The 20,473-nt window shown below is 33.6% G+C and overlaps 4 protein-coding genes and 1 long non-coding RNA gene across 10 annotated transcripts; all 5 read right to left on the bottom strand.

Moving 5' to 3' along the window:
- Nucleotides 1–1,204: 1,204 nt before the first annotated feature.
- LOC120183820 lies at nucleotides 1,205–3,586 on the bottom strand. Its single transcript, XM_039188439.1, has 4 exons — nucleotides 3,406–3,586; nucleotides 1,923–2,973; nucleotides 1,714–1,843; nucleotides 1,205–1,371 (listed from the first exon to the last, which is right to left on the bottom strand). Exon 2 carries the CDS (start codon nucleotides 2,885–2,887, stop codon nucleotides 1,988–1,990), a length of 900 nt encoding a protein of 299 aa, XP_039044370.1. The 5' UTR covers nucleotides 2,888–2,973; nucleotides 3,406–3,586; the 3' UTR covers nucleotides 1,205–1,371; nucleotides 1,714–1,843; nucleotides 1,923–1,987.
- A 361-nt stretch (nucleotides 3,587–3,947) lies between these two features.
- LOC120183821 (WUSCHEL-related homeobox 13-like) lies at nucleotides 3,948–5,491 on the bottom strand. Its single transcript, XM_039188440.1, has 3 exons — nucleotides 5,161–5,491; nucleotides 4,357–4,812; nucleotides 3,948–4,274 (listed from the first exon to the last, which is right to left on the bottom strand). The coding sequence occupies exons 1-3, from the start codon at nucleotides 5,399–5,401 to the stop codon at nucleotides 4,189–4,191; spliced, it is 783 nt and encodes a 260-aa protein (XP_039044371.1). The 5' UTR covers nucleotides 5,402–5,491; the 3' UTR covers nucleotides 3,948–4,188.
- A 2,795-nt stretch (nucleotides 5,492–8,286) lies between these two features.
- Nucleotides 8,287–10,062, bottom strand: LOC120183798 (cancer-related nucleoside-triphosphatase-like). Its single transcript, XM_039188426.1, has 5 exons — nucleotides 9,882–10,062; nucleotides 9,600–9,778; nucleotides 9,121–9,205; nucleotides 8,681–8,837; nucleotides 8,287–8,490 (listed from the first exon to the last, which is right to left on the bottom strand). Exons 1-5 carry the CDS (start codon nucleotides 9,924–9,926, stop codon nucleotides 8,375–8,377), a joined length of 582 nt encoding a protein of 193 aa, XP_039044357.1. The 5' UTR covers nucleotides 9,927–10,062; the 3' UTR covers nucleotides 8,287–8,374.
- A 1,165-nt stretch (nucleotides 10,063–11,227) lies between these two features.
- LOC120183799 (HMG1/2-like protein) lies at nucleotides 11,228–12,605 on the bottom strand. The gene is made up of 8 exons (XM_039188427.1): nucleotides 12,476–12,605; nucleotides 12,337–12,391; nucleotides 12,135–12,233; nucleotides 11,986–12,043; nucleotides 11,830–11,874; nucleotides 11,609–11,689; nucleotides 11,439–11,516; nucleotides 11,228–11,332 (listed from the first exon to the last, which is right to left on the bottom strand). Exons 2-8 carry the CDS (start codon nucleotides 12,381–12,383, stop codon nucleotides 11,315–11,317), a joined length of 426 nt encoding a protein of 141 aa, XP_039044358.1. The 5' UTR covers nucleotides 12,384–12,391; nucleotides 12,476–12,605; the 3' UTR covers nucleotides 11,228–11,314.
- Nucleotides 12,606–16,278: 3,673 nt separating this feature from the next.
- On the bottom strand, nucleotides 16,279–19,861 carry LOC120183804. Of its 6 annotated transcripts, none has more exons than XR_005521967.1 (7): nucleotides 19,763–19,861; nucleotides 19,056–19,184; nucleotides 18,430–18,942; nucleotides 18,243–18,282; nucleotides 18,050–18,144; nucleotides 17,377–17,939; nucleotides 16,279–16,291 (listed from the first exon to the last, which is right to left on the bottom strand). It is a non-coding gene; the product is annotated as an uncharacterized LOC120183804 (long non-coding RNA). The 6 variants fall into 6 exon arrangements; XR_005521965.1 differs by lacking the exon at nucleotides 19,763–19,861 and adding an exon at nucleotides 19,588–19,746; XR_005521968.1 differs by lacking the exon at nucleotides 19,763–19,861 and having other exon boundaries at nucleotides 18,430–18,506; nucleotides 18,674–18,942; nucleotides 19,056–19,580.
- Nucleotides 19,862–20,473: the final 612 nt, after the last annotated feature.

The raw sequence follows: 20,473 nt of genomic DNA, 5'->3' as shown, positions 1-20,473 counted from the left end.
ATTGGCTAGTTTCGTGTATATGATTATAAAAAATGTCCTAATTATATGTTTAATTTACACTTATAATTGTAAATTGTTATTGTAATTTTAATTTTTTCTATTTTAATATAATTAGTGGTTTTTATTTGCTTTAAAAATTATTTATTCTCTAATAAATACTTTTGAAAAGATATCTAAGATACTTAACCAACTAAATAAACTATGAGTAAAGTACACAAATTGTTCTCTGACTATAAGATATTGTTTTGTTGAGTCTTTCGACTATTAAAAATTATCAAAATTATCCATCGACTATTGGGAGTTATTTTGTCGAGTCACTCTACTATTAAAAGTTATAAAATGGTACTCAATTATTCATTATATTCCAAACTCGTCATTTTTCGTTAAAAAATTAACAGCAATCTGAACTGGATGTTAACTTGCTGGCCGAGATATGATAAAATATGATATCATAATCTCAAACGACTATCATATCTCAATCAACATGTTAACATCTAGCTCAGACGATCGTTAGTTTTTTAATAGAAAATGACGAGTTTGAAACATACTGAATAGTCGAGGAATCATTTTGTAACTTTTAATAGTCAAGGGACTCAACAAAACAATATCATATAGTTTGAGGGACCATTTGTGTACTTTACGCATAAACTAATTACCATTTTCCTTTTTAAAAATGTAATTACCATTTCCGTTGGATTAAGTTGTAAGCAACGCTGTTGATATTTGATATATATTATATAACCGTCTGCCCGAGTAATTTTGGTTTTGGATAGTCATTTTCCAGCCAATAAATCAGAGCCTCCTTCCATTTCAAGCTTCAATTTGATGATATATATATATATATAATTCACTTATATGGCGTAATTAAATTAACTAAATTTAATAATTAAGACAAAAACTTTTAAAACTAAGAATAGTTTATGTTTTCATTTTTTTTAATTTTTATTATTAATCTCAGTCATAATTTATTTTTGTCATTTCGCCAAAATCTTTAAGGACAGAAGTGATGTGAATCATTTAAAATTTTAATACTTAAATATATATTTGGTATTTAAACTAGACACATCTTCTTAACATGGAATGTAGAAAAGTTTTTTTTTATTGAATGGAAGAAGAAACTAAAGCATAACTATCCAGCAGTATTCAGCAGTGTACTGCTGTTCCTAACCCTACTGTAAAACTCAGATATTTCTATAGGAGGTTCAGGAAGAACGTAGATGCCTACGTCCCGCGACCAAGCTAAAGCAACCAATCCATCCACCACCCTGTTGCATTCGCGTGGTGCGTACTTGAAACTGAGGTACCAGTTGCGTCTAGTGAATTCGAGTATGTGTGGCGTCATCGAGTAAACAGCAATACGGGATCTCATACCTTAAATCAAATGAGAACCGTTTAAGAAAATAGATAAAATGGAGAACAAAATAATATAATTCAATTGCTGGAAAAGCATTACAAAGGCATTCAAGTTTTAGTACATCCATCATCCATGGATCATCCCAGAAGGATGATATGAAAAAGTTAACAGGGAAAGAACTATCTAACATTTATTCCATTGCACTCATCTTTATCTCGTATTCAATTATTGGTGTTATTCTAGTTTAGAGGCAAGCAATTGAAACATTCAAATGTACACTCTGTCAAATTCAACTTCCTTGCAAAACCAAAGATGAGCAAACAAAAAATAAAGTGGAGTAAAACTCGTGCGAATCCTACCTCAACTATTGTCTCTCCGACATTGAAGTTACCTGCTATGGGAACGGAACCGAACTTTACAATTGTGTGACTTTCTTTTGTTCGATACATGCAGGGGCCTTGAAATCCTGGCATTTCCACATTGGTGTACCTTAAATAGAAATAAAACCGTCAGCATTAGCAAAGGTTCCAGAGAAAAACACAGGATTAACAACAGCAGTCGGGATTACCCATGTTCTTGTCCATCAACGGAGAGTTCTTAGTAATCATATCTTTCTTGGCATTCACTCTATCCCTATAGGAACAAATGCTCAATGGCAACTTCTTTAGCTTCACTCTTCCCCTCTTTTTTACCAGAAGAATACGTATCTTTGCAAGCTTTTTCCTTTGATTCTGCTTCACCATTATCCAACACCGACTGCCATGATGTTTCGTAATTGGCTACCTTTACATGCTCCTTAACCAAGTCATCAGAATCAATCTCGGCTGCCATCCTAACTCCATTGCAGGTAGAAGGCGGGCTTCCTCTCAACACAATACCCCCATTGGGAACCTTTGTGCTGTCCAGAGTTGGCAAGCTCTTAGGCCTTTTCTGTTGATGACCTTTACATTCAGATATTGGCGAATCTTTTGAGATTCTAGGAGAACTATTGATTGCCCGGTGTAACCTTTGGGCTAAATCTTCATCTATCCTAGAATTCTCAATTGGTTGGTGTTTTTTGTATAAAACTTGAACTGGGACATGCTTCTTGAGCTTATTCTTTTTGAGGTATTTATCCTTACTGCCAGCATCTTCATAAAATGTTGCTACCATGTCCAATGCACTCTTAGCTGCAGCGATAGCTTTAGCTGCAATTGCAGCCTTCTCCTCTGCTGCAGCTTGGGCAGCTTCAGCAGCCTTAGCAGCAGCAATAGCAGCTGCTCTCGAGGCCTCATAAATCTCCTCTGGAGAAAGGTTAGGGTTATTGAAACGTGAACTCAATAAGTTATTAAGATGAGCATCAACATCACTTGATGAAGTAGCAGATGATGGTGAAGGTGGTGAAGGAGATGAAGTTGAAGAAGCAGCTATTGGCTGATCTGAAGCACCACTTGCATTCGAAGCCCGATTCTTAAAACCCGCTAACAGGCGCTTCCGAGGAGGCAAAAGGACATCGGCATCCAAGTGATTGATGTCACAAACGTTAGTATCCATAAAATCCAGCTTATTATAACCCGAAGCACCAAAGAGTGAGTAAATTCTTTACAAGGAGAATCCAACCGCTCCAATTCACATCGATTCTATTAACATCAACAATCATAGATTCAGTGTTAAATGCTAAACAGAACCCAAAAGGAAAATCTGAATCACATGGCAAAATAACAAATAAAAGGAATCTCACATAAAAAAACCCCAGTTTGGAAATAGCATAATGCAAACAGGTGATCATTGAAAGATGTTTCAACCGTCGTAAACGACATAAAGAATGAAAGACTTAAAAACCCTATCTGCAGATTCTGTTGTAGAATTACCAGTAAAAACCAATGGAAAATTAGATGATCTTGCAATTAAAATGAATAGCAAAATTGAAAGAGGAGGGCTGAGCGATTAAAACAACGTAAATTCTGAGACTGTAAAGGAATGGTTATGATGTAATGATAATGAAAACGATGAGAAATTAAAAAAAAAAAAACAAAGAGGGAATGAAAAATGATTGAATTTTGATCGAGTACCTGGTTACATGTGTATATCCGGAAAAGAAAGAAAGTGTTTTGTTTTAGGATTGTAGAGAGAGATAGAGCTGAGAAGATGATAGTTAGGGTTTGCTTTTGCGTGGGGGAATTTGAAATACCAAAAGGGAGAAATGGTATTTCAAGGTTCTGGAAAGAAAAAAAAAGGTTTCCGAGCCAAAGGAGGGAGAGGAATGAGAAGGAGAGGGAGAAGTGAATGGGAAATATATAAGCTTGATTCAATTTAAGATTTTTGGATTTACATTTCCATTTTTTTCAATTAAAATCTTCCAAAACTTTATAAGTTGAATATTAATTTATGTAATCGAATGAATCTTAATTAAGTTGATAATATTAATATTATAACACTTTAGAAATTATAAATTTAAATTTCGTTCGGTAAGCATTTATTATCAATTGATATAGAAAATTACGATCAAATACTACGTTCTAATCGATCCTAGACTAATAAAGAAAAGTGTATACTGATTTCGGATTAAGACCGGCCAATATGTGTTAAAATGTCCATAGTGTAACAATCCAACAAAATCAAGCACGATCATAATTTCAAGGAAGAACTCGCCAAAACATTCATGGGTTTCCTCCTATTAACGAAACAACCAAGAAAACAAAGTCAAATCACAATGGCACAATCATACTAGGAAGTAATTAGCTTTACTATGTTAAGCATGCTATTGTTCCATGATTAAACCGAATTCTTTCGTCTCCACAGGTCCAACAACCAGAGTCTTGGACGCCATGTTTGCTCAACCTGACTGTAATGTCTCACCCTGCCATGCCGTAATCTTCCGCCTGGTCGTAAATGTCGTAAGTCCCCGGAATTCCCATTTTTCCAGACAAATGATCATCTACTGCATCAATTACAGGGATGTGATCGTTTAGATTTTCCAAATTATCGATTGTAGGACACCTTCCTGAAAAGAATATGCTTACCGTTGTATGCATTTGGATTGGACATTACACTCAAGAAATGCAATTCAGAGGATATCTCAGGGTTTGGGAAGCACAGTTCTTGAACTCTAAGTGCAGGGTTGTGCTGAGAGAGAAGATTCTTAGGCTTCGTCGTCTTCGTCTCATTCGGTGACTCGACTTCGGTCTCCTGTTCTGATTCAGCATTTTTGGATGATGACCCCAGTTGCTTCCTCTTAGACCGAGCCCGTCTGTTTTGGAACCAGTTATAGACATTTGATTCAGAAACTTGGCCATGCTGCTTCAGTTCCGAGGCTATCTCTTTGATCTTTTGCTTGCTCGGAGTTCCAGTCCCCTGATCAAAGATACGTTCCAGAATCTGAAGCTGCACAGGTGTCGGAGTCCACCGCTGCCTAGCGGTAATTTTGTGCCCACCAGACGCCATTAAAGGGTCACAATAGAGGTTCCCCAGCCTATCACCTGCAAGAGGGATTATTGTTTCAGCCACAACAAACAATATCAAGTATCTGAGTTTAACAACATCATCAGGTATTTTGTTTCGTCACATACAACACAAACAAATAATCTAGCTAAGAATATCTGAAGAATTTAGATAATTAAAAAAAAAGAATCATTGTTCTTCACAAACAAAGCATTAAATGGGTATTTTTAACTCATTCAAATCAGTAACAAGACCCATGTTGATAAAAAAAGACCTTTGAGCAATACCCTTTTAGATAATGACAAAAAGAAAGAGAAAAGGAGCATGATATGAAATGAGAGAAGCCATAAATGAAAGACACAATGAAAGCATATAAGGAGAGAGGCCTGCAAGATCTTGCTGGGCGGTGAGGTTCTTATGCATCTCAACGAGCTGCTCACAAATGGAGGCATAAACAGCAATTTGGTTCCTGAGAGTCTCCAACTGCTCATCGGTCATCACTTTCACATACATCAATCCACCATTGTTCACATTTACATTCACGATATCTCTGTGGGTTTCATTCTCTTGATGGCCTTCCCATTCCATTGTCATGGTTTTTTTTCTTTTAATATTCACTAGTTTCATGAGAAGTCTATCTTGATTTCTCTGTCATGTCTTTGTTTGGAGGAAAGGAAAGTCAAGTGGTTGCTCGTGCTCGCCAAAGCAAGAGAACAGAAAAATAAAAGACGAAAAAAGAAAAGGTGAAAGGAGAAACTTTGAAAAGTAGCGTAGAAATGGACAAACAGAGACAAGAAATTGTTGGATGTTGGCCATTGACGGTGCTTAATACACATCCCGGGTCTGTTAGGAAAAAGGCTGGTTTTTTCTTCTTCTTTTACTTTGACTTGGACTTTTTCTTTATCTTATACCGTTAAAATTTAGGTTAAATTCTTAAATTAGTGTATGTACTATATGTAAGTTATAAATATAATCTCTATACTCTAACTTGATATCATGTTTTCTTATATTGTTTAAGTCATAGGAATTGTAGTAGGTTAGATATCTAATTTTTTAAATTATCTAATTTAAATATGAAAACTTGTAAATCAAAATATGTTTTATTTACAAATTATATAAATTTTACTATTTAAATTTAAATGTGAAATAAATATTATTATCCATTAAATATTTGAATCTATAATAATTTAGATTCATCAAAATCGAATCCAAATGTGTTCTTCATTTGACAATATAAAGTTAGATACATATATTTAATCTATTTCCGTATAAATAATATATATTTAGATAATGGATATCTAAGGGTGCATCCGCATCTACTGCCTATAGTAGTTTTGGCATCTAAATTTTAATACTATTAAAATTTGTAATATCCAAATCTAAAGAAAAATAGACTAGATACTCGTGTATCTTCGGATCCACTAATCAAATTACATGGATTAATATTGAAATTTAAAAGTATAAGCATTAAAAATAAATCAAATTAAATTATAAAGATTAAATTTATAATTTATGAATAACATAAAGACTAATGATATAAATATTATTCCATCCATATATTGAAAGAGAATCAGAGTTTTGTTTCCTTCAAGTCATTTACTAATTTAGTTATATTTATAAATATAGAAGAATTAATATTCCATTTACTACGTAAAAGTAGGGATGGGCATGAGAACCGAATTCGAAGGGTTTCGACCCGACTCGGTCGGGTCGAAATTTTTAAAAAAATTCAAGTTCGGGTCTGGTCAGATTTTTTAAATATGATGTTCGGGTCGGATCAGATTCGGGTTTAGGGTGAAAATATATAACTCGACCCGATCCGAAAAAAAATATAATTTTACCTTATATATTTAAGTATAATTACAATAATACCTCTCTATATTATTTTTTCAATTAAATCACTGTTTTTTTTAATAAAAATAATATTTTTTTATTATTTAGGGTCGGGTTTTTAAGTTATATATCGGTCCGAGTTCGGGTCGGGTGAAATATTGTTTCATGCGGGTCGGTTCAGATCTCGGGTGGAGGAGTCATTGTTCTCGGGTCGGGTTGGGTGGACCAAAAATCCGACTCAACCCGACTCATGTCCATCCCTACATAAAAGATAATATTTAATTCACTTATATATATAGATTTATACACTTATATATAGATTTATACACTAATATTGTATTAAATACATATTTATAATACGACTCCTTTACTTAAATAATACATTTCCTTGTTACTCTCCTCGGAGGTCGTCACTATTTCTGCAAGCATTTCATGACGATTCCCATGAGATTAGTCGTAGACGATCAGTTGTCTTGTAACTGGAGCTAAGCTCTTTCTTTATTTCAAAAAAAGAAAAAAGTTGGAAACAATTAAAACACAGATTTGATTGGAGGGGTAGCCCACCGGTGGTCCCACCCGCAAATGAAATGATACTACAATAAATAATAATATAATACAGACATATGTGATATTATATATATTGTGCAAGGCTTAAGCAAAGCCCTAGATTACTAATGGTGTTGGAGGATTGTGAATAATAGTAGTTGTTTTCTTCGACACTAAACATTATTAATTAAATCAAATTGTAAGCGCTAATTATGCAGTATTTCTTGTTACTTAATGTTTTGGGTAAATTTCCTATTTGGTCACCCACTTATTACTTATTTCTACTTTGGTCGCACAACTACTACTTTTTTTTAAATCAGACCTTATGTTAAATTTTGATTATTCACCGTTAAGTTTTTAACGATAATATTGATATGATATTTTTTATTTTCCAATGTTGACATGTAACTTATGAGGACACGTCAATATTACAATTAAATTTTTATAACTTTAATGAGCATTTTATAACTTCCAAAACTTCAATAACCAAAAGGATCATTTTAATAGACTTTAGTGACCATTTATATACGTAACCCTATAATTTAAAATTATGAATTGCGATACCAATAGTTCAACACCTCTCTCTCAAGTGCGCCAACCCCCCAAACCACCACCAGCAAGAACGGGAGGAGCTTCCGGGAAGATGCGAGTAATGAGTAACACCACAAAAAAGAACAAAATTTGGTTTAGTCATATGTGATGCCATAGATCTTGGTTATGATAGAAGATGAACACCACAAAATGTGCTTTGCAGTTCCATCTTCCTAGCACCAGGAACAAAATGGTCAGGAAATTTGGATGGATGATTTGTGATCATACAGGTTTAGAAAATACCCCATTTTTTACCAAGACAGAATAAATACCAGTTTAGGCTAAAATGGCAGAAAGCAAGCTTCACGATTATGCAATGATGACTAGACTGCACGAATGCATATCCACTATGTTTCCCTTCATCTTCCTAAAGCCAAGACAGCAACTAAAAATGTGTTGAAAAGCATAATATATTAATATATACTCCATATAGGAAAATACAGAATATAGAGCTGAAGAAATCAATCGGAGAGTAAAAAAGAATTGTATATCTCAAGCGAAAGCAAGCAAACATGAAGTGTGCAAAAAAGATTAAAAAAAGGTTCAATACATGGCATACTATCCATTACTCATAGGATGAACCGGATACATCATCAAAGACAAGTTTTAATCTGTAGCCTACTCCATTATCTAAGGTTTATGAAGCATACCGACCAACTGAGAGTAGATTTGCTCTTTTGTCGCATCCCTGTTGCTTTTATCCAAAGTGAAAATGGTTGCACCTGGATGATTCTTCAACCATACAACTGCACAATTTTACACAGAGCTATACAAATTTAGCCATGAAAAACAAAAGGGATGCAGATTCTACTAGCAAAGTCTAGGAGATTACTTAAACAATAATAACAGTCCCAGTCTTTTATGGTTTTATATCAAATTAAGTGGGAACATGATCAAAAAAAAGAAGAGGTACACAATCACTACAGAAATATTTACCTGCAGGTAAATCTTTGCCGAACTTTGGTATTGGGACAGTGGCGAGAAGAGGAATATTAGATTGAAGAATATTTAGAATGGCTGGAAAGAAGTATGAACTGAACAACTCCATTTTACCGACTTCATCAATAATGAAGAGATCGGTATCTTCTCTGATCTGATAACAAACAGCATAGTTTAGCCTTCAAACAATTTTTTTATAGACACAAATGAAATGAGCATGCCCATGCATAACTTAAAACAGTTAACGCCAAGTTCCGAAGCCAACAGATTAGACCATAAAAGGACATTACAATATTAGTTTGACATATAAAGATGAAAAAATTATCGAGAAAGATGATTTTATGGATAAGCGGGAGGGGAATAAGGATCAAAGGAGCATCAATCATAAAACCCACAAAGCATCGAGCAATAAGAGTTTGTGTTAAGCAAGCAGCCACCTTCAATTCAGGCAATACCAATGATTCAAACCATGCTATATCCACTCTGTATTTCCCAACAGCCGGCCACCGGTGTGCTTCAGGACTGTCAAACATCAATAGCAAAGAGAGATTTAGCCGAACTCCTTTTTTCGATAATAAAATAAACTTTATTATTACTTCATAGTCAGAATCATTACAATCAATTCCGAAAACCAGATAAGCTATGAGCAACCTGATTGTCAAACATTCACAAAGCAAAACTCGAACATGGACAAACCGATTATTTTAGGCATGTGCTTCCTCTAGGACCAATCACAAACCCTAAAAAATTCTGCCCTTCCTTATTCATTTTTGACACCACGAGTAAGAATCAGTCTCTATTATAACATTTGTCAATCTACATTCCAGCTAAAATTTGATTGCGGCAAGCACTGCATTTGCTTCCACTAACCCTACATTACTAAAGTAAGGAATAAATCAAAAGTTGAGGGGAAAACCTGGAAATGGCGGAGCTGGCGAGTTGACCTCTGCGACCATCCAAAGTGACGACTTCAAATCCAACCCTCTCACCTCCTTGTCGAATCTCTTGAGAGTAGAAACCCTGAAGCTTGATGTTGGGATTAGAGAGCTTCAGGCTTTCGCATATTCTCATAATCAGAGTGGTTTTACCAACACCCTGCACGTTTAATAATCCCAATTTCAAATTTCTGAATATTGCAAAAAACGAGAAATCATTCATAATTTTTACAGTAAAAAGTGAAAGCATTAGCATTACTTACGGGAGGGCCAGTAACGAGTAAGCATTTCCCAACACCTGCCATCATTCCACTCTCTACGGAACTGTGAGCGGTAGATACAGATCAGAACTCACCTCCATTGCTGTTAGTATATACAAATGGAGGAATACATAGTTTTCTGGTTCAAATCATGGATTCACTCAATTTCTAGAGTTTTTGGGCCTCAATCCATTGGTCAAATGCCCAGGTCACGGTACGCAAGTTGGGAATTCTAACAGTGCTCATCCTTTTAAAACTACGAGTAACTCGCACAACCAGTCACTAAAACTTTTATAGGAATTACAATTTTGTCATCAAAATCAGAAAAAATCATTAAAACTACGAGTAACTCGCACAACCATTTTGATACTTCAATATCTTTAATTGACTTTATTATGTGAACTTGAAATTCTTGTTATATAATATACATGATCTTCAAAAAAAGGATGAATGCTTAAAAAAATTGTATATTTTCAGAGATTTTATTACACAATTAATTAGAATCTTCAATAATTAATTTTGTATTGTCAAGTGATATTGCCCTGAAACTCTCATAATTTTTTTTAATCTTATAATAAAATAAATATTCATATAAAACATAAAATATTTATTGACTGATCTTTAAAACAAATTTATATAATCAATTTAAAGATTTGATAATATCAAAAATTTTAATTGTAAAATCAAAAATCTTAAACGACCAATTGACATTGAATGACCCATGAATGAGATTAGGACTGTTTCCTGGACCTGTGTCCTTGTTGGTTTAGCCATGCATGGTCGTGGATTGCTCTCTGCTTGTAGTTATTATGGATCTGTTGAGAAAGGAATATTTTGATTTGATGAGGAAATTGCCTAAAATTGAACACTAAGGATGCAAGATGGATATGTTGTGTATGGCTAGACGAGTAAGTGAGGCACTGGAGTTTAAGTAAATGCCTATTGACCCCAAAAACTGGTAAATGTTTGCCGTACAAATGGAGAACTCGAGCATAGATGCGAATTACGCCAAGATGTCTCTCACTGGGAGAAGAAAACCAAGACTAGGGAAGTAGACAAGAAGGGGATGAGTAAGATCCCAGGGAGCAGTATAATGATGGACAATAAATACAAATCAGTCGCCGGGGTTGTCCCATAATCAGTACAAGAAAATACGCAAAACTAAGTTAACAAACTTAACAAGGGTTGAGCTTAAAGCGTTAAACACTGATTTCTAAGTAAAAACACAAAAAATAACCACAAACTTAGTTGTTGATATTAAGTACAATATCCATGAAGAAGTTACTGTTGCAGCTAGTCCATCATATCCATCTGTTATGAAATCTAAAATTGCATTCTTGGTTATTATCTATTATTATCAAGTTAATTGTTCATATCTAAGTAGGACAAGCTATCCAGAATAAACCTAACCAGATCAAATCAGCAAATTTGCTCATTCAATCCTCATCTTCATCCTGCAACAACACAGAAGAAAAAACAAATTAAAATCCAATCTAGCAAACAGCAAATCACATATGTTTATTAATCTGCAGATAGAGTGAGTATTGAATTAGAATCAACCTCTCCGCTCCCCCCTTCATCGTCATTAACTTCAGACTTTGACTTATCAGATTCATCATCGTTTCCTCCACCACCAGCCTACAAACGTAAAATCAAGAATTAAATCTATGATATTAATTGCATAAACTAATAACAGAGAATAGTGAAGAATAAATATTATTCTTGTTTACCAGTTTCAGGTCATATGCCTGGATGTTCTTGTTGTATTCAGTTTTGCGCTTCTCTGCATTCTCGACATAAGGAGCCTTCTCCTGAAATTCCAAATGATAATTAGAAAATTCTTCAGGAAAATACAAGTCTAGTAACAAAAAATCTAAAATACAATACTAGTACTAGCATTATATGATTCTCACCAAAATAAGCAAAAAGAAAAGAAAATAGAAGTACTCACAGCATCTGTCATGCTTTTCCACTTCGCACCACCAGCTTTGCCAACCTAAATACAAAAATTTAATGACTAAGATCTTCGAAGTCCGAATTCTAATTATCAAATTAAAAAAAGAAACTAAAGAGACTTTAACAATTTGCGTTAACAATGATGACTCACAGCAGCGACGGATTTGTTTTCAGGATTCTCCTCTTTATACTGCTTCCTGAACTCCTCCCTTAATTGATTAATCAATCACATAATGAATGATAAGAAAAACAGAATCAGAGACGCAGAAAAATAAGTTGTTAAGAGAATATATATCATACATGAAAACAAAGAAAGCACTGGGAGGCCTTTTTGGCTTGTTCGGATCCTTGGCGGCCTTCTTCGCACGCTTTCCAGCGCCTGCGCCTTTGGCTTTCAATCTATCAAGAAATCCGAAAACAGGTCTTACGTTCCTCGTGGTTGATATATAAATAATTAGGAAGCAAAACACAAATTAATCGAATAGAACAGTGCAAAACTCACTTGTTGCCAGTTTTCATCGAATCGGACTTCGTTTGACCACCTTTCATGATGAAATCTGCGAGAAAAAAGGCAAAATCAAAATACTCAGGTTTCCGTCAAAACCAGTTTAATAGGGGACTGAGTCGGCGCCGCTAGTTACCTGAAGCGATAGTGCTTTGCCTTGGGAAATAAGTAGGCGAAGAGATACAGAAGAGAGAGTTCTTTTTAGAGTTGTACTTTAGAGCGGTTTTGGAGTGTGGGGGAATGGGCTTTGCCTAAAACTAAAAGGGATTTCGTACTAAAAAGGAAGAATGTAAAAATTAAAATAGAATCACGAAAAAAATATTGGAGCCCGCGTTTGGGCGGGAGTTCAAAAAGGTTAATCTTTTAAGCCACGTCACTGATCCTTATGCCTTGAGTTGATTCCTTGCAATTTGATATTAACTTTTTTTTCAATTGGGCGTTGGGAATTGGGATCATTCAAACAAACGGCCTCGGCACAGGGTGAGCTCTTTTGCGACTCAGAAAAGAATGCATCCAAGATGGATACTCCAATCCGTTCCATTCTCATCTAATTCAATGCCAAATGTCCAGTTAAGCTATGTTATATATTTAATTGGTTTATCTCAACACGAATTAAATGATTTTAGTAATTAAAAAATTATTAATATTTTTAAAAATTTTAAGTTCAATCATCATGTATACAGGAGTATGAACATTTATTGTCAAATAATTTAAAGTCTTTAAATAAATATTATCTTGTATTCATCCTAAAGTTTAAACTCTTCAGACTGTTATGATGTTAAGGTAAATGATATTCATATTTTTCCTTTGCAAACTTCTCAGGATATTGGGTGTTAGGTTAGCTTCAGGTCAGGATATATTCAGCCAGAAATTTGATCTAACTTTAGGGTGCGTTTGGTTCACGGAATGTAAGATTACCTTCGGGAATAGATTACGGAATATAACATTACCTAACACATTACTGGGAATGTTACATTACTGTGTTTGGTTTGTTTGGCAGGAATGTAAGATTACAGTGTTTGGTTGAATGAATAAAAGATTACTGGAATGTATATTTTACCAAATTGTCATTGCTCTATATTTTTTAACAAGTTGAATTCTAAATATTTAAATGAAAATTATAAATATAAAAATAATATATTACTTTATTATTTAAATATATCACGTATTATTTTAATTTTAATTAATATTAAAATTTACATAATTTATCTAAACATATATTAAAATTTTACATCAACATTTAACTAAATAAGCATATGAATATTGTAATAGATCAAATTTTTCGTTAATCTTTGATTTGACAGTTCACACTTTAATGTGAGAATCAAACACAAAGTGTAGTCGAAAGTGAAGCCAATCACAAAATTACATTGCCACAACAATAAAATTCAGTAGAAAGTGAAGCAAAGCATTTGCTTATGTCAAATTGCAATGTTTAATCCGAAGAATCGAGATTATATCGTAACAACATGTTTTTGTAGTAATTGTCTAAATCTCTTTGCATTAGCTACCCCTTCAGCTATAGGACAGCCACAAATATATCATATAATACGTGACCGATGAGCTTAAAACTAAAGGAAAACATAACCTCTAAAAGATGGCAACAACCAAGCATACAAAACTATATATATGAGAAAAGGTAATGCCCTCTACTACAGGATCTAGTCGGTATGTTCCGACTTAGGCCCTTCGCTTCCCTTGAGTGCGGGAACTATCATCTTCAAAATCTGTTGATCCTTTCATCCTTGCACAGTGCTGGATGCGTGAGAGCCCTCCCCCGTCTCTTGCATCCGGCATCACCCTCTCTTTCGACTGAGAATGCTTAGTAAAGGGAAGTGCCCATCCTCTCTGACCTGCCTTGTAACACCTCCAACCCGTATCCGACCCGGATACGAGTCCGAAGTGTCACATTGACTTTTCAAATATTTATTCGTATAAAATAGTGAGTAATTTAAAAACTTTTATAACATTTAACTTATTTAAAACGTTTACAAAATATATCAGAGTTCATACAATTTATATCTTTAGACTACATGCCAACTACACTCTATATACAGTACATATATTTTCTGATCTGACATTTGGTAAGGAGAACTGACCTGTCTTGCTCCGTATTACTCTTTACTCTTCTCGAAACCTACGTGTGAAACAATCACACGCTAAGTCGTTGACTTAGTGAGGCAATAAATAAACATATAACAATAAATTCATGAATGTGCATTCATACCATTGAATCATGACATTTCAATATGCATGTATATTGCATGATAACAATATAATCATGTCATACACACATGCAACATACATTCTTGTATTACTTTCACTTTCATTTGTCTTTCAATTGCATTGCCCATGTATATTATTATCTTTATCAACATCATTATAATTCAGGGAACACATGTTATATCACCAAAAGTATATACATCACATATATTGTATTGTTATTGTCTCTTTATTCGCCCATGATACCTACGTGTAAATCACTTACTTTTTATAACCATTTATAAACCCATCGTATACATATCACATTCAGTATGTTTGTTTAATCTCTTTATTAGCCCATGTACACTAGTAAGAACTTAAGGTATGTGAGTACATTGAGGTTGTGCACACATATGCTGTCACCACAGCTCGATCAATGTCCCGAAGGACCTATCCAGAGGTCATAAAGATCATCGGTAACTATCCAGAGGTCATAAAAATCCTCGGCAACTGTCCATAGGTTCCGAAGAACCTAGGTAAACTGTCTATATGTTCCTTAGAACATAGGTATACTGTCCATATGTCTCGAAAGACATAGGTAATTATGTCCATATGTTCCTTAGAACATAGGTATACTGTCCATATGTCTCGAAAGACATAGGTAATTCTGTCGATATGTTCCGTAGAACATAGGTATACCCTCGACTCTTGGCATGCCAACTATACCACTAGCTCTCTTATCATATAACATGAGCATTATCATTTATAACAATCAATTTACTTATTCATATCCTTTCTCTTATGAACATATATCTTTTCTTTTTAGTCGCGTACCAAATGTACGTGTAATCATTGATCTTATAATCACATGTTCATTCTCTTCTGTCACATACCATATGTGTGTGTAAACATATATCTCATAAACATGTATTTATGAATCTCATATCATATCACATATTCACATAAACATATAATTCACATATTACATGTACCTTTTCTCATATATCTCATATCATATAATTTATGCTCTGTCCTCTTATGTTCACATGACATAATGCATACAAATCATATTCACACATGTTTTTACTCATGAATTCATACATGATACAAATCATGTCATTCACATATTTAAATTTATTACTTCATGTACTATAATTATAGGAAATAACACTTCTCTGGTGTTCATATGACATGTAAATCATTGTCATATTTTGTTCTCATATGTTTCCCATACATCACATATATCACATATTCATATAGGCTCACGATTTTTATCACCTATCATGTCATTTCACATATACACTTTTATTACATTAAAAGATGGACATGTAGTCTTATGTGACCTATCAATACTATATGTTCATATAATCTCCTTTTACCTTATAAGTAAATATTACTTATTTTATCCCACATTTCTATTTATTCTCCAAATTATTTATATCAATTCACATGGTTTATTACACAACTTATATCACCTTTTCATGTATTACAGTTATCTTGTCGCATATCTTATATCTTGTCATCATATCATTACATACAAAAACATGTCAACACATATAATCAAGCATACATACATTTCATGTCATTCACATACTTATAATCAAGACTTCATGCACTATAACTATAGGAAATAGACTTATCACAAGTCCAATTTCCATATAATTCTATAAAATAAGATGCACTCACCTTAGCTTTGCTTTGATTCGATTCTAATCCTTCAATTGTTTCTGAATGGAATCACGTTCTATATCTACATAATCATTCATAGATCTATATCAGTATTATAATTAATATACTCTAATAGTTCACTCCTTAGACTAAGAAAAATGTCAATTTCATCTTTCAATAAAAGTATGCATCGATGCACTACCGATGCATCGGTGCATAAAATGCATTCGATGTTGTATTATCACTGGGATGCATCGATGCATGCCTTATGCATCGATGCACTAATTGCATTTGATGTTTCCTTATTAATGGGATGCATCGATGCACTACTTATGCATCGATGCACGAATTACATTCGATGTATTTATTTTAAAAGAGTGCATCGATGCACTACCAATGCATCGATACACCTTCAAACAATTTCTGGGTTTTAACCTTGATGCATCGATGCACAATGAATATGCATCGATGCACTCTGCCCAGAATCCTCTTTTTGAACCCGAAAATCATTCATTTTGGATTAAATCCTTCATGTTTCATCCCTTTTTTCATTCTTAACTCTAGTACACATACTGAAAACAATCTATACTCATTTATTTCATCTTAAACCTCAAAATCCTATCTTCCATATGTAATTCAATAATTACATCAATTTTGCAACATGTTTCAAATCCAATTATATTACTTCATATCTCTTACTTAAATTGATGACAAGTCAAATCCAACTTTCAATTCTTATTATAAACTCTATTTCAAGATTTCATTCAATAACCACTAATCTTTAATCTTCTCTATCTCCTTTATCTTTTGATTTTAGGACAACCTAAGCTTTCCATAATCTTAAGTATTACCTAAGGATCAAAACCCACTCTTAAAATCAACAAATCATCAGCTAACAAGGAATCTTACCTTTGCCTTGGAGCTTTCACGGGAGGAAAAAGAAAATGAAGAAGAAAAGAGAGAAGAGATTTCTGGAAAATCTCTCATCCTTATCCATATATATATATCATTATTTAATTCATCTCTTGGTTAAATGACCCTTTTGCCCTTTAATACCTTTTATAATTACTAACATCTTTTAGGATTTATTTCCAGATAAATCATTGAACTAATCCATTCTTCTACTTTAATCACCAAATTTTGAAACTTTAAAATTAAGTCACTAACCCATAGTTTGGGATGTTACATGCCTGCCTGTTCTGTCCATTGTTGTTAGCCCCTGAGACAATAGTTGTAGGAAAATATATGATTTGAGGTTATAAGATGGGGAAAAAAAGCATTGCCTCAACATTATTCAGGCCGTTACACCAACTATAAATTTGTAAAGTGAAAACTGAGATAATAAAAAAAACTAAATGAAGAAACGGGGGAACTAGTCTTGCCTTTTTTTCCCCTTATTCCGTGATGCAAAATTACAAGGGAAAAACATTGTAGTAAGACATATATTACCTATGGTATCATTGCCAATAAAATTCTTAGACCAACCAGGCAAATACTTTTGGGTTTTTCCATTCCAAGATTCTTCAAAACCAATAAGTTCATTTGGAAAATTCACCAATTCAGAAGATTTACTTTTAAACTGCCATTGGACCAGTTAATCTACTTCTATCAACAAATATACAACAACACTTTGTTGCATGTAACACTAACTTGCCTTCATTCAAATTATGCAAGGTTTGCATTGTATCCACCATACCATCTGAATTCAACTTTTTCATGACAGAATGACCCTACAAAAATGTTCTCATCATAATCCAAAGTACAAAAGACTCAAAATTTAAATTTGTTCAGAGAATTCTTCCACCTCAAAAGTTAACCGGTGGAAGTTTAAAAATGTTACCAGCTCAGAGAGTTCTTTCCATGAAATGAGCGACACACCGAGCTCTTCGACTTCCTTCTTCTGCTTGCTGGAAACATTTGCAAAGATGACAATAGCTGAAGAAAGAAGATAAATACTTAAGTTGATGAGATTTTGTTGTGGAAAATAAGTAACCTTAATGTAAAAGCTCCTAATTAATGGAATCTGGACTTACTTTTTAAGTAAGAACAACATGCTGGAACACATGATAGGATCTGTCCAGGATAAAAAAAACATAATGTGAATCAAAACTTAAAATGAAATGCAACTGAAAAAAAAATTATAGTCTGCAATTGGAGGAAGCAAAATTCATATAACATTATCTAATGACCACATTGCTTCATTTTGCAATGACAACTTACAGCAGGGAGTTTGTTCTCTTGAACAAAGGCTATTTAAACTTCAGCATGGTTAACGATGGACTCCACTGCATTAGCACCTGCAGCAACGTAAAACCAGATAAATTATCAACTCGAAATGAATTAAATAATGAAGTTTGAACAGTAAATGGAGTAATGGAATTTCCAAGAGAATCATATAGAGGTACATATGTTATAGCTTGACTGTTACAAGCATATAGAAGAGAGGATAACAAACAAATTATACAATATAAACTTGTAAAGTTGTGATAGTGGCTTGAATAAGTGGTTATCGTCTCAATTGCAATTCCACACGCCTCCATAGCAATGATCTAATCTGGATAATTGGACCCATATATACCACATCGGTCTCCCTACAAATGTGACCGCAAATGTTTCATCTGTTAATAATAAGTGTGTTTAAACTGGCTAACTTTGGTTCCTCATGGCAGAACCTGTTCTGAGTGCAGCATCATAAGCCTCCTGATATGTGATCCATACATAAGGACCAGCTTGCTGCAAAAGCAAAGGAAACTGAACTGTGTTATCAAATAAAAGGAAAGAGCTTTAAGCTGATAAGTAAACCTCAATTTTCAGTTCGGTTAACATGTTGCATGTATCCACCCTACCATCTGAATTCAGCTTTCTCATGACAGAATTCTCTTGGACCACCAAAGCCCCCAAAGGGGTCACCACCAAAATTAAAGAAAAGATCTCTTCCACCTCTGCCTCTTGCATTTTCTGGAACCCTCTAAACTCTAAAAGAGGAAAAATAAATATGAATTTCAAAGAAAGAACACAAGCTTTCAAATTACTCATAAATCATGCGAACGAGTATCAAATAGAGCAACACAATCAATTCAGTCCAAATTATTGAACTTCATATATATTTAAAAAAAAGACCCAAAAAAATCCACCGCGATCATATCACAATTCAGAAGCAAAAATCAATCCATACCCTAAAACCTAAATGTTGGAGGATCATATTAGAAAAATAAAAATCAAATATAATAAATGAATTAAAAAAGGAACATTTCTGTAATGAACAATCGCAAAAAATAAGAAGTAATCAATGAACGATTAGAAAGTGGTCATCAAAACACATCCACTAAATTTCAATCAAAATCGAAGCTTGAAAATAGAGAACGGGACGATCGAAACCCTGTAAACTTCTCTCGCCAAATTGAAGAAGCTGGATTTTTTCATTCCCAGAAGCAAGCAAACGGGGAGAAGGGTATTTTAGCCCGTGAAGAACGGTAATAAAGAAATACCTAGCTGAGATGTGGGAATAACATTCCCAGTAATTCAGACCAAAAAAACATTGTTGGTATTTTACCTTCACTTGGGAATATGATTTATCCAAACATGGGTATCTTAATCCGGAAAAAAGTATTCCTCCCAGTAATCCAAAAATCCGTGAACCAAACGGCCCCTTAGGGTATGTTTGGTTCACTGAATGTGAGATTACCAGCGGGAATGTAAGATTATCAGGGAATAGGATTACTGGGAATATTGTATTTTGTGTTTGGTTGGTTTAGCAGTAATGTAACATTATCGTATTTGGTTAAAGGAATAAAAGATTATTAAAATGTATATTTGACCAAATTGTCATTATTATATATTTGTTTTTTAACAAGTTGAAAAATGTTTATATATTTTCTTTAAAAATTTAAATTCATAAAATTTATATATATTTTTTTACAAAATTGAAAATATAAAAAAAATTAATGAAATGATAAAATTTTATTTTAACCCCTGAACTTCATATAAAATTTTAATTATAGATTTTTTTTATAAATCTAAAATAGTTTAAGGATAAATTTATAATTTAACCTTCGTAGAATTTTTATTATTCAATGACAGAATAATGATATTTTTGAAAGAAAAAAAATTAAGGGCATTTTAGTCCAAAACATTGGTAATCCAACAATACCTAAGGAAATGGAGGTAATGACATTCCCGGTAATATAACCTAAAAAATCTACTATTGGTAATAAAACATTACCGGGAATGAGATTCTCGGCCAACCAAACATGAGAATGTGGAT

Source organism: Hibiscus syriacus, unplaced genomic scaffold (genome assembly GCF_006381635.1).
Source record: "Hibiscus syriacus cultivar Baekdansim isolate YM2019G1 unplaced genomic scaffold, ASM638163v2 tig00112813_pilon, whole genome shotgun sequence".
Taxonomy (NCBI): domain Eukaryota; kingdom Viridiplantae; phylum Streptophyta; class Magnoliopsida; order Malvales; family Malvaceae; genus Hibiscus; species Hibiscus syriacus.
Note: the sequence above shows the minus strand (reverse complement) of the source record. Positions and strands in the feature narration are given on the sequence as shown.

Coding starts and splice junctions, on each gene's coding strand:
- LOC120183820 (XM_039188439.1), bottom strand. CDS start 2,887: ATGGATACTAACGTTTGTGACATCAATCACTTGGATGCCGATGTCCTT.
- LOC120183821 (XM_039188440.1), bottom strand. CDS start 5,401: ATGAAACTAGTGAATATTAAAAGAAAAAAAACCATGACAATGGAATGG. Junction 4,813..5,160: donor CGCCCAGCAAGATCTTGCAG/GCCTCTCTCCTT, acceptor TCCCTCTTGCAG/GTGATAGGCTGGGGAACCTC. Junction 4,275..4,356: donor CAATCCAAATGCATACAACG/GTAAGCATATTC, acceptor TAATTGATGCAG/TAGATGATCATTTGTCTGGA.
- LOC120183798 (XM_039188426.1), bottom strand. CDS start 9,926: ATGATGGCAGGTGTTGGGAAATGCTTACTCGTTACTGGCCCTCCC. Junction 9,779..9,881: donor TACTCGTTACTGGCCCTCCC/GTAAGTAATGCT, acceptor TTAAACGTGCAG/GGTGTTGGTAAAACCACTCT. Junction 8,838..9,120: donor TGGTATTGCCTGAATTGAAG/GTGGCTGCTTGC, acceptor GTTTGTTATCAG/ATCAGAGAAGATACCGATCT.
- LOC120183799 (XM_039188427.1), bottom strand. CDS start 12,383: ATGAAAGGTGGTCAAACGAAGTCCGATTCGATGAAAACTGGCAACAA. Junction 11,875..11,985: donor AAAACAAATCCGTCGCTGCT/GTGAGTCATCAT, acceptor TTTTGTATTTAG/GTTGGCAAAGCTGGTGGTGC. Junction 11,517..11,608: donor AGGCATATGACCTGAAACTG/GTAAACAAGAAT, acceptor TTACGTTTGTAG/GCTGGTGGTGGAGGAAACGA.